Source organism: Galeopterus variegatus, unplaced genomic scaffold (genome assembly GCF_000696425.1).
Source record: "Galeopterus variegatus unplaced genomic scaffold, G_variegatus-3.0.2 Scaffold2698, whole genome shotgun sequence".
Classification (NCBI taxonomy): domain Eukaryota; kingdom Metazoa; phylum Chordata; class Mammalia; order Dermoptera; family Cynocephalidae; genus Galeopterus; species Galeopterus variegatus.
This window is the reverse complement of record NW_007728809.1, coordinates 111,896-124,197: the sequence shown is the minus strand read 5'-3', so window position 1 is coordinate 124,197 and position 12,302 is coordinate 111,896. Positions and strand designations below refer to the sequence as shown.

Below are 12,302 nucleotides of genomic sequence, written 5' to 3'. Positions count from 1 at the left end.
CAATAGCCACATTACGTGTAGACAAATATTTTGGTACAAGTCTGGAATAAAGCACATAGCAAAATAATACATTAGAAGGCATTCTAGTGTCCTGCTTTTAGATGCAGTTAAAGCAATTATTTCACTAATTAGCATAGAACAAGCAACAGTCAAGAGTTTAAAGACTCATCAAGGTTAGCTCAGTTGGTTAAAGCTTGGTGCTGGTAACACCAAGGTCCAGGGTTTGATTCCTGTATCCACTGGCCACACCCCCAATCCCCCCATCATTAATGTTGGAATCCACATCTTTTTCTTCATTTTTGATGATTACATTAGAAACCAAGTCATCGTTATGTTTAAAGGATCATTCTGTGTTTTTTTTTGATATCTGTATGATGACATTAAACATGTCTATTATGTTAAATCAGTGTCTCCTATTTTTGAGCTGTAAGTTTATTACAGTATAATAAATTTACGTTGTGGCTGTTGGGGGAAAATCTAGCTTTACCTCTGATGAACTCAGTTTCTTTGGCTTGTTTTTGTTAAGGAAAAAAACATAAGATGTGAAGCTCTTATTCTTGCCATAATGTTTTGTGGCGTTCTGCTCTGCCACTGGGATGTGGTAATATCTTCACAGCTCAGCCGAGACTTGCTAACTCTACACGTCTCACCTTTGCTAACAGCCCAACTTTCTGCTCATATTGCTCGTATTTTGAACACAAGGTACTTTTTGGACACTTGGGGTGGAGTTTTCCATTTTTCATGACAGATAATAGAGTTTGAGCATCATTATGGAATAACAACATTGTGACAACTTTCTAATGGAAATCACATCCAGTTCTAAACCATCATATAACAGGTGTTTTTGTAGAATAAAACTTCTTCAGAAGTTGGGGATTGCTAGTATTCCCTTAGTGCTGCCTTTCTTTAGTTTATTAGCCAGTCTCCAAAAACTATTATCAGGTGGCTTGGTTTGTACTGTTACTTAGAATATCTGTGTAGTATGCCTTAGGAAAGTTGAAAAGGGATTTTCATTAATATTCCAAAAAAAAGGTATTTATCAAAGTTCCTGTGAACTAAAATGTTTTAAGTAATTTTCTTTTCCTTTTTTTGCATTTTCAAACTTTCAAACAAAAATATAAGTGGTCTTTTTCCCCCTTGACAGTAGACAAGAAAAAAAAATTCTTTTGGTTAAAATGTCTAAACTCAAGAGATAACAAATAGATGTCATTTTTTCCTGCCAATTTAGAGTGCCTGGTGTCCTGGAACACTCTTGTCAGAAGGCTGATGAGCTACGTTCAGAATCATGGGGAGAGACTGCCAGGATTCTTTGTCCACCCAGAGTGATTAAGAAAGAAGTGGCATAAATTTGCTAAGAAATTATCTTTCTCTTACTTTGGTTTTCATCAGTAGGGTCTTATTTTGGCTAACCACTGTCAATTCGTTAAATTTGTCTGTAAGTAAACTATCATTAAATGGATGTTCAGTTAATTTTATTACCACCTTTTGGCTTCCAATTGCTATCTTTTATAATACTTGGCTCCCTTTATATGGTATTGTTTCCTTGAAGGCTCAGGATTTGAAAAGAAGCAAATGGGCTGTGTTATTCCTTAAACATAAGAGTGACAGGAAGAAATAGGTTTGAAGGGAGTTCATTTAGGTCAAGTTGTGTAGTTGACTGGTATTGGGAGGAGTAGCTAAGGAGGCTGTTGTAGTAGTCCAGCAGTGATAGATAGGGACTTGGTATGGTGGTAGCTTTAAAAATGAAAAGAACCTATAAACCAAGAGATTTTACAGGATAGAAGATGGTGAGCTTTGAAGATTAATGAAAGTTGGGTATAGGAAATGAGGGTTAACTAGCTTTGTCCCTTTTAGAAAAGGTGGGATTTTAGTTCAGGAATGATCCGTAGGTTATTCTCAATCTCTTGATTCCCTTTTCTGGATTTGGGTTAGAACTAGACCTGCAGCAAACATTGAAGCAGATAACTGGACTTTAAAAATATCTTTTTATCTTGTACTGATTTCTAAAAGAGAAAGAATTGGATAATCCTCTATCACAGTGGTTGACTTGAATGGCTTATGTTTGGACCATATAAATGTTAAAATACCATTGCTATCCTTGGTCTTAATTAAGTATTAAGTATTAACTAATTTCTGACCCCACTATGGTCACATTTGTCCTCTATTATTGACATTATATTGTATTTTGCCATATTGGTGGACTGTGTTAAAGTTCATGTATAGTCACTTAAAATATTTAGTAATGAGTTAGTATGTATATCCTGATTGGAAGTGGGGCTAAGTGCAGTGTGACTGACTCTTCACTTAAAATATTTAGTAATGAGTTAGTATGTATATCCTGATTGGAAGTGGGGCTAAGTGCGGTGTGACTGACTCTTTCTGCAAAAATAATTTTGTGGTAGATTAGGAAATATTTTGATTACAGAATATAGCAGGTGCCATGTGCGAATATTTGAAGAGTGTTAAAATGTTGCCACATTTCTACCAGATTTTCTTTTAAAGAGAAATCAAACATTACAAGTAGAGGTAAAATTCAACTTCTCCATTCCCCTTCCCAGAGGTCCTGAGGACCCTGAATTTACAACCATGACTTTGTTGTGTATCAGTTCTAGGCATGTTTTTATACATTCATTAATAATCTCTATTGGTAATAGTCGTTATTGTTTACTTACTCTTTTTTTTAGTTTTCATGTTTTTCCATTCTGCATTGTTGAGATTTAGTCATATTGATACACATAGTAATTCAATTGCTAATTAAATCAATTGCTAAGAAATTTAACTTATTAAATTTCTTTATTACTTGTTTATACGTAATAGTACTTATTCTTGTTTAGTTTAGTTTTTGTTTTTATATGATTTTTCCATGCAACATTGTCTTCTGAGATTTAGTCCTGTTGATACATATACTTCTAGTTAATTTTGTTTCTGTTGCTATAAGAAAATCCATCAAAGGAGGGCTGGCCCATGGCTCACTTGGGAGAGTGTGGTGCTGATAACACGAAGGCCATGGGTTCAGATCCTATATAGGGATGGCTAAGTTAGCTCACTGGGTGAGCGTGGTGCTGACAACACCAAGTCAAGGGTTAAGATCCCCTTACTGGTCATCTTTTTTAAAAAAACAAAAACAAACAAACAAAAACCTCTGTAGGGAATTTGTTTGGAATTTCTTTGAATTCATAGATGTATATGAGAATTGCCTCCTAAAAAATGTATTCCACCATTTACGAAAATCTTTATGCTTTTCAAGTCTAATTATTTTCTCTGTAAAGATTTTTATATGTAATATTAACTTTTGTTGGTGTTATGAATAGTGCTTTTTTAAAAAGAACGTTTTCTACTTTTTTATTAGTTTTTGTATGTTGATCTTTACTCAGCAACTTTGCTGAATTCTTGATTAGCCTTAATAATTTGTAGTGTCCTTTGAACTTTTCATATAAGTTATTCTTATATAATAATTTATAATTATTTAAATGTAAATAATTGTATTATTTAAATAATTATATTATTACACTTAGTTAATTTGGGAAGTATCTCTATGAAGGGTTTTATTTGTGTGTGTCGGGGGTGTGGGGGGGGTGGTGTCTGTGTCTCTGTCTGCCTTGGGTTTTTCTTGACACTAGAGTTAGTCTATACAAGGGCCTTTAGAAGTTAAAAGTTACCCACCCCACCTCCACCCTTTACCCCATTTGGTATATAGATGTTACTGCTACTCTTGGATTTCACTCAGTTTATTTCCTTTTAGGAGACGCAGGTCAGAATGGAGATGGGCTGAAGACCGAGCAGCTATTGTCAGCCGCTGGAACTGGCTTCAGGCTCATGTTTCTGACTTGGAATATCGAATTCGGCAGCAAACAGATATTTACAAACAGATACGTGCTAATAAGGTAAGGGAAAAGTGTCTGGTGTTTTTCAGCCCATCTAAAAACTTATCATTATCCCTTTTCTTCCATCCTTTCCATGCCTTCAATAACTCTTAACTATGTCAAGGTAAATGGTTTAATGATCTGATATAGTGGTTTAACTTGTTTAAGAACCTGATGTAGTGCAGAAAGCACTGTTAGAGTATAATGTTTAGTTGAACATGTGTTTAGAACAAAACAGTGTAGGGGACTGGGATAACAGAAAACACATGAAAAAAAGATGATATAATGTAAGCCAGTGACTGTAGTTGTCATATTTGTTGTTAGATTTCTGGAGAAGTGGTGATGACTATTGAGCGTTTTCATCTTGCTTTTTTTGCTTAAATGTGTTCCTGTTTTACTGCTAAGCTTCCCTTGCTTTCTTGAGGGAAAAATAGGATTTTTCTTAGGAGATTGTTCAGGCAAAATTAGACATTGGCTACTAGGATTTTTATTTTCCTCTGTTCTACTGAACAGTGGACTGACTGTTACCATACAGCTTTCACCTTTGACAGTGACACTGTATAGTTTTTCTTCTTGACAAATCAACTTAGAAGAAAGTCCTTTGCTCAGTTTGGATTTGACTGAAGGAGAAATTTGCATGCAAAACAAATCTACTCAACAAATATTGAGTGCCTAGTGTGTATCAGCACTGTTCTCTATAGTGCAATCACAGTGGTGGGCAAATATCCTACCTTCATAGAGCTTACATTCTTGCAAAACATTTTTCGTATTAGTAGGGTGTGGTTGAGTTCCATGACTAACACATGGGTCTAGATAAAGTTTACTTCTCAAAAATAGGTGTCATAACACTTCTTTGTCCTTAGTGCTGGTCAAAGTCTTAAGAAAATTGTTGTACTGTGAATGGAATGCATTAAATTAATTAGTAGGCTAAAAAGAAAAGGGTGACCAACTGCAAGATGAACAAAATTATCAAAGTTTAAATTAAAAGCATTCTGCAGCCTTCAGTATCTGATAATTTAAACTTTCATTGCAAAAATTCCGCTGGAGAGTTCTTCTAGCTTCTTTCCAAATTGGGCTTATATATAAATCTCTATAAGTTCAGTAGAGCATATTATAACTGAGAGTGTAGTCCAGAGGTTCACTTTTATTTATTTATTTTTAAAAATAATTTGTTCCTAGCTTCTTTAAAAATTAGCTAGAGCAAAACTAAAAAGTATTCCAGAGTGGTGAATATTTTGCTTTCCCTAGCTTTTCTAACCAACTAACTAGCTTTCCTAACTGGAATGGTGTCTGAGAATAGCACGGAGGTGACTGAATATGCCTATCCCAAGGAGAAAAACCAGTCTTTCTCTGTCAGGGACATGTACTTCTTCAGTGTCTGTTTCTAGGTTTTTATAGCAAGAAGTTAAGTGGGAATTTCTATATTTGAGAACTAGTCTCTCGGTAACAGAGATTAGTACCATAGTAGTTATATTTATTGCTTCATCTATTTTATATATATTCATAAGCATATGTATATGTATGTGGGTTTATATATGTATGATATGTTATATTAGTTCTCCAGTGTAAAACTACCATGTTTCATAGAACTTAAGGTGCGATTGAGTGTAAAACGCACTATTATTTTATGTACCACATAGAAATAATTTCAGTTAAGCCAGGGCATAACAGCAATTGTAAGATGTATCTTGATTTAAAAGGTGTTTACATGTGGAAAAGTATGTCTTAGAATTGAAATACTGTGTATCAGTTCTTAAGAAACTTGGACATTATGCAGAAATGTAAAAGAGCTTTTCCTCCCTCCTCCAAAAAAACCACCGAACAAACACAAAATTAACCCATTACAAACATTTTGGTGTATTTTCTTATACTACTTTTTTTCCCCAAGCACATAAATAATTTGTTTTAAACATAATCATCTTTCTTTACTTATGTACCCTGAACATTTCCCGGCCTTTTTTTTTAAGAAAACATTATTTTTATTGGCTCTATTCTATTACCTTTCCTTTTTGATTATTTAAATTATGCTTTAAAAAAAATATTATAAAGCATGCCATGATAAACATCTTTACCTTAGTCGAAGACATGAATAATTTTATGTTCTCGATGCATATTTTAGAGAAGTATTTTGGCATTGTGTGTCACTTTACTGTCTCACTAGCTGTATGAGAAGATACTCTTACCTCACTTTTGACTCCTGCCTTACTCTTTAGCTCATCACTCAGAAGTAATGACAGAGCAGTTCTGGGGAACTTTCAAAAATCTTAGATATTTCTAAATATCTGGAAGATAATTATGTAGTATGTATATATATTGATTATCCAACAATTTTGTCATTCAGAGCATAATGTATAAAAGCAGCACCAGAGTTGCACTTGGTAATCTTTGGTTCTAGTCCTGCTTTGCTACCAGATAACTATATGACCTTGGGAAGAAAAGTCACTTAACATTTCTGAGTCTCAGTTTCTTGGTCTGTAAAATACAGCCTTCTTGATAATTTCTTATAATACATTTTCTTTGTCTGCAGTCTGAATATGTAGTGTCTGTTATGTATTTCTTACTGGAAGAATAAAACTAGAATGATAGTCCCAATAAGTGATATGTCAAGAAAACTCACAACCTTATTAACTATTTATATTTATACAATGTCTTTTTCAGCAGATGTATTTGTTTCCTAAGCTGCCTTAACAAAGTATCACAAACTAGATGGTTTAAAACAGCAGAAATTTATTCTCTCACAGTTTTGGAGTCTAGAAATCTAAAATAAGGTATTGGCAGGCTCCTGCTCCCTCTGAATGTTCTTGGGAAGAATCCTGCCTTGCCTCTTCCTAACTTCTGGTGGTTGCTGGCAATCCATAGTGTTCCTTGGCCCATAGCTGCATCACTACAATTTTCTGCTTCCATCTGAACATAGCTGTCTTTCCTCTGTGTGCCTGTGTACAAATTTCCCTCTTAGAAGGACACTAGTCATATTGGAGTTAGAGCCAACACTAAAGGGCTCATTTTAACCTGATTGCATCTATAAAGACTCTGTTTTCTAATAAGGTCGTATTCTCACAGGTCCTGGTGGACATAAATTTTGAGGGGACACTATTCAACCTAGTCTCACAAATAAGCCATGGAATTTTCCCCAATGATGTATTAACATGCATTTGGTCTCTATGTAGCACTGAAATAATAGAAGTCTTTGAGCACTCTTAAGCATTTTACGTACGATTTTTTAATGATAAACACAAGTTTTAAAGATAAAGCATTTTACTGTTACTTCCAATTTTTAAAAAATAAAGACACTCTTTGAGAGTCAAAGAGGTCAGGTAGTTTGTTCAGGGCGTAGATTCAAGTGAGTGCAGAGCTGAGATTTGGGTATGTGATTCCAGAGCTGTTGCTCAAGTTAGCAGTCACTTTAAGTGCTTTGTTTGTTTTCAGTTATTGAAATGGGGTGATTTTCCCCTCTGTGTTTTAGTAAAGTGGTTTGGTATTATCATTTCCCATCCTGCTCCAAGATTTGCCAGAGTTTCCTGGGTTGTACATGCCTTTTTATGAGATAGATCTAGATTTGGCGATCAGATGTTGAATTATAAATTTATCTTTGGGGGATTAGAGGGATGGTGGGGCTTTTCTTTTTAAGGATTTACTTTGTTGCGTGTTAGTATTGAATTTCTTAAAGTGCCATGTTCCAAAAGGGAAAAAAAAAAGAGAGAGATAACCATTGCTAGGTGATTCTTGGTTCCAGACACTAGTTTTGATTCTGTCAAAGGTTAGGTATTGCTTTCCAAACCGTTCAGTGAGTATTTAGAGTCCCTTTTCAGAATAATGATTCCTTTCCTCTCCGGAGAAAGAATACAGGTTCTAGTTATTCCTCTGTACTCTTTTCCATACGATTGTATTATTTTAATTTTCATATTCGGTCAGCTTTTTTTTTTTTTTAAATGCTCCTGTGCCTTGAAAGGAGAAAGGAAAACAATGTTATGTATCTTGAGTATGTGCTAAATAAAGGTTCATTTATGTATATATGTTTAATGCTTAGAGGAAATCTTACATTTTAGAGTCTTGTAAGAGGTAGTTAAATTTAAACTCAGGACTGTTTGTAAAGCATTTTCTTTCTGACACACACTGCTCTTGTGTCTTTTTTCAATATATTTATTGAAATTTCACACCTGATAAATAAAACTGAGGGGGAAAGCATAGAGACCAAGTTGGTTCTGTTGCTAAAAGAGACCTCTTTTCCTTAACACAACAGTCTTCAGTGTCCATGTCTAGTACACTATATCGTTTGTTATCCCTTTTTCTGACTGATCTGTGAAATTACACAGCAATTGCTAAGATGGAAATGTTATTGAGGATGGGAGATAGAAGAGCATTGAAACTTCTGGATAGAGAAGGAGCTGAGTGGGAAGAGCAGAAGCTTGGAACACCTTTGTCTTCAAAATTCTTGTCAAGCAGTTGAGGTTCCTATCTTAATAGGGTTATAAGGCATTGTGGACAGCTGTGTCTTGTCCAGGTGACCCAGAGTAGTTCTTGTGGAACTGGTCTGCAGTGGGGTCACTGGCTTATCTTAAGATGGGTAGGGAAGATTGACCTGCTCATGGTGATATAGGAGAGTGAGTATGTGAAATTACATCTTAACTCTATTGCAAATTAAGGGGTGGTGTTTCTTATCTTATACTTCGACTACATATGTCATCTGAAACTGGTAAAGGAGAAGCAATTAATCAAACTATAAACTAATTTTTTCTTTCCTTTTTGCTTGCTTTCTTTTGCCCTGTTTTGTAATCAGGCTTAGCACAATTCCTTCTGCCATTTATTCCTTTTTCGGTTTTGATTTTCTTTTTTATGTGATTTTTTTGATTTATGTAGGACAGCTTTATATTTTCTTGTAGATGTATTAAGACTACATTCAGCTGTGACCCATTCCAGTTCCTTTGGTCATTGTGTAAAACAGAAGCTCACCTCAGTCTTCTGGGAGTTCTCTAGGCCTGGGCAGCCTGGGCTTGATCCTGAGTCTGACTGAGGGTTGGGATTGAAGGATAGGAGATTCTCCTGGCCTTTTTCTTGGGCCTCTGCCTGTTGCTGTCTATTTCATAGTACAACAGCCTTAAGGTTATTGCCACTCAGGCTTGATGCCACAGCCATGCGACACTGACCCAGTTTAAACCCAGAATGGCATTGCCATGACAGGTGTGGAGTGCAACTTTATGAATTTTTCTTATCTAGTAATAACCTTTCTGTTTATGGTTATTGAACATGAGTATACCTTTTTCCAAATAAATTTTATTGTGGAATATAACAACTTGCATACAGAAAAGGGCATAAAACATTTAGTGTATAGTTTAATATGAATAATTATAGCTCAAAATATACTAAGTATATTTTGAGGAATTTTAAGTAATCATGTAGATCCCTGTAAAGCCTCACTTTGATCAGCCTCTACAGTTAGCCTCTACCGTTTTCTTCTTTCACATCACCTTTTCTAAACGTCTGTGATAGCACTGTCACTGTAATACTTTGCCTGCTTGTCTGAGGCTAGATGAACATAAGCTCATTATAGTGGAATCTGATTTATTTATTTTCTTATTCAGAGTTTCACACTGCCCTGCACACAGTAGACACTCAAAATGTTAACTGCATGAAAGTGTTTTAGCTACTTGGATGCTTTTTATTGGCTCATCCTCTTTTTAGTAGTTTTCATTCATTTTGGTATGTTACAATATAAATTTAAAGGATCCAGTGTTTGGTTTTATATGCTATAGTGAACTTATGTACTTGGGGGGAGGATACTGTATGATTACTCTTAGTTGCATCAGTGTAGTGCTTGAGCATACATTTTGTAAAAACAGATTTGATTAAAACTAATGTGTATTCAAAAGATCTCTGAGCAGATTAAGGGGATCTCCATTCTTCTAGTTGCAGAGGCCAGAAACCTTGGCAGGGTCTCTGATTCTTTTCCCTCACATACTACAAGCATATTTGCATAGCCTACTGATTTTGTCTTCAAATATATATCCTGAGTCTAACGACTTTGTTCCAAACAATTGTTCTTTCTGCTTCTCTCTTTGCGCCGCCCCCCCCCCCGCCCCGCATGTCAACATAGTAGCTAGATTGATCCTTTTAAACCATAGTCAGATAATTTCTTCCTTCTGCTTAAGTCTTCCCATCCGAGAATAAAAGCCTGAAGTACTCAGAATAAGTTAAAAGGCCCTGCAAAATATCCCTCATCTTCTGTGACTTTAGTTCCCCTACAGCCTTTGCTTATTCAATTTACTCCAGCTACTGTGGATACCTTACATTTCTTCAAATGATCAGACTTGCTCCAGCCTTGAAGCTTTTGCATTGATTCTTCCCCCAGATGTCCCCAAAGTTTGTTTCTGTGGTTTTTTCCCCAACTATTTGCTCAAATGTCAACCTTCTCAGTAGTTTACCGTGACTGCTTAATATGAAAGCGGCCACTCCCACTTCTTAATCCCCTCACTGTCCTTTTTTTTTTCTCTTTAGCATTTAACACTTTCTACTGTATTACATAAAATTTGTTTACTGATGTTGTTTGTCTTTGCCTCAGTATTAGAATGTAAGCACTTTGGAGGATGGGTTTGGGGAGAGGTCTCTTGGTTTTTTCCCTCTAACTCCAGCACCTAAAAAATGTTGGTAAATGGATAAATGATTGATTTGAATGAACAAAAGAAAAGACAAAAAAATAGTAGACCCAGACTTTAGTCCTAGTTTTGCCATAGACTGGCCTATTGAGACATGACTTTCTGGGTTTATAAAATAACGAGGAGTAGATGGTTCCTAACAGGTCTTATAATGCTTTCTCAGAAGGATGTCTTTGTAGTCTCTCTGAGGGCGTTTTTAAGAAATTAAACTACTCTGTAGTTTAAGGAAAAATTCCTCCCTTTGAAAAATATTGACTATTGCGTCCTGACTTTCATGCACCTTAAAAAAAAAAAATTGAAGGAGTAACTTTATACCTAATAGTTAGATTTATTTAGGCTCCTGGCTATAATGATTATAAACTTTTTCCCACTAGAAAAAAACTTTTAACATAAAACTCAACAAATATTTGTTATGCAGTCACCATACTTTAGGAAGTGTGGCAGTGTGGATAAAGTATGTAGGGACTCAATTAACCAGGGACATTTTCTTGGAAGGAGGTGGGACTTGGGCTTGAAAAGTGCTTTGGAAGGATGAATGGCACTTTGGACAGATAAAATATTAGAATTTGTATGAACAAAGACATAGGAATGGGGAAAATTGTGATCTTTAATTCAGTTTATTTACCTTCTACTTACTAATACTCCCCACCTCCTAATGGCAGCAACTTCACGTACATTCAGACATTTGTCTAGGAGATAATGAGATTATTGATATAACTGTGTTTGGGGGAAGTAATTGGAAATAGATAAAAACAGATTATGGAGAACTTTGAATACCAGGATGAGTTTGGGCTTGCTTTATACAGGAAATGGGGAGATGGTTTGAGAACATTTGTTGCATGCAGTGTTTGAGAAGGCAGTAGTATACAAGATAACTACCTTTTGCAAGTAGTTTTTACTTTGAAATAGTAATGTTTGTAAGGTCTATTTTATGCTTGTGATTGAGGGAAGAAGATATTTTGAAGCGGAAGTTCTTTTAACCAGAGAAACCTCATTTTGAAGGCTAGGTTAAATTTGGGGGACAGGGGGCCTGCTGGCCAGTAAGTGGATCTGAATTCTTGACCTTGGTGTTATCAGCACCACGCTCTAACTAAGTGAGCTAACCAGCCAACCCTTATTAGTTAAGCCTTTCTACACAGGTTAGGCATGGTCTTATTTCAGAATAGGTAGGTGTTGTTTCTTTTGACTTGGGAACTCAGTTAAAAAACTCAGATAAAATCCCATTTTCCTTTCTTAATGTCTTTTTTATTTTTCTTCATCCTCTATTTCATAGGGATTTCTGAGTTAGAAAGGACCCCAGGGATGGATCATCTGGTTCAGTGGCTCAAAGAGCCCATGTCATAATAGCCCCAAGGAGCTCAAACTAATATAATCCAAACTTTTACACCCTGAAATGTGTATTTTAGGATATTCTCTGAGGGATTCTGATGGAGAGCCAAGACTGATCAAGTCTAGTTTTTTTCAACTTAGAGCCTACATTAGGACTTGCCAGGGGAGCTTTTTAAAAAACGTAGAATACTTGGCCCCGTCCCCCGAGATACTGATGGATTTGATTTGGAGCTGGGCAGGTATAGTTTGATAAGTTTCCCCAGGTGATTCTAATAAAAATTTTTCATTAAGGGCTTCTTAATCTAGTTAAATCTTCTTATTTTCTAGACCAGAGAAAGAGACCAGGAGCTGTGGTCACTTGTATCCCAGTCTTTCTGTTACACAATGTCATAACCTTATTTTGGCCACTCTTACATTCACGTGCATGTTTCTCCCCCCCCCCCCCCCCCCCCCCCCCCCC

General features: G+C 35.8%; 1 protein-coding gene across 2 annotated transcripts in view; it reads left to right on the top strand.

Annotated features, from left to right (window-relative positions):
• Positions 1-12,302, top strand: part of KANSL1 (KAT8 regulatory NSL complex subunit 1) — a 200,461-nt gene that overhangs the window by 125,641 nt on the left and 62,518 nt on the right. For both annotated transcript variants that reach the window (XM_008582691.1, XM_008582692.1), the window contains one exon: positions 3,743-3,884. In XM_008582691.1, coding sequence (XP_008580913.1) covers positions 3,743-3,884 — 142 coding nt within the window. The remainder of the gene's footprint in view (positions 1-3,742; positions 3,885-12,302) is intronic.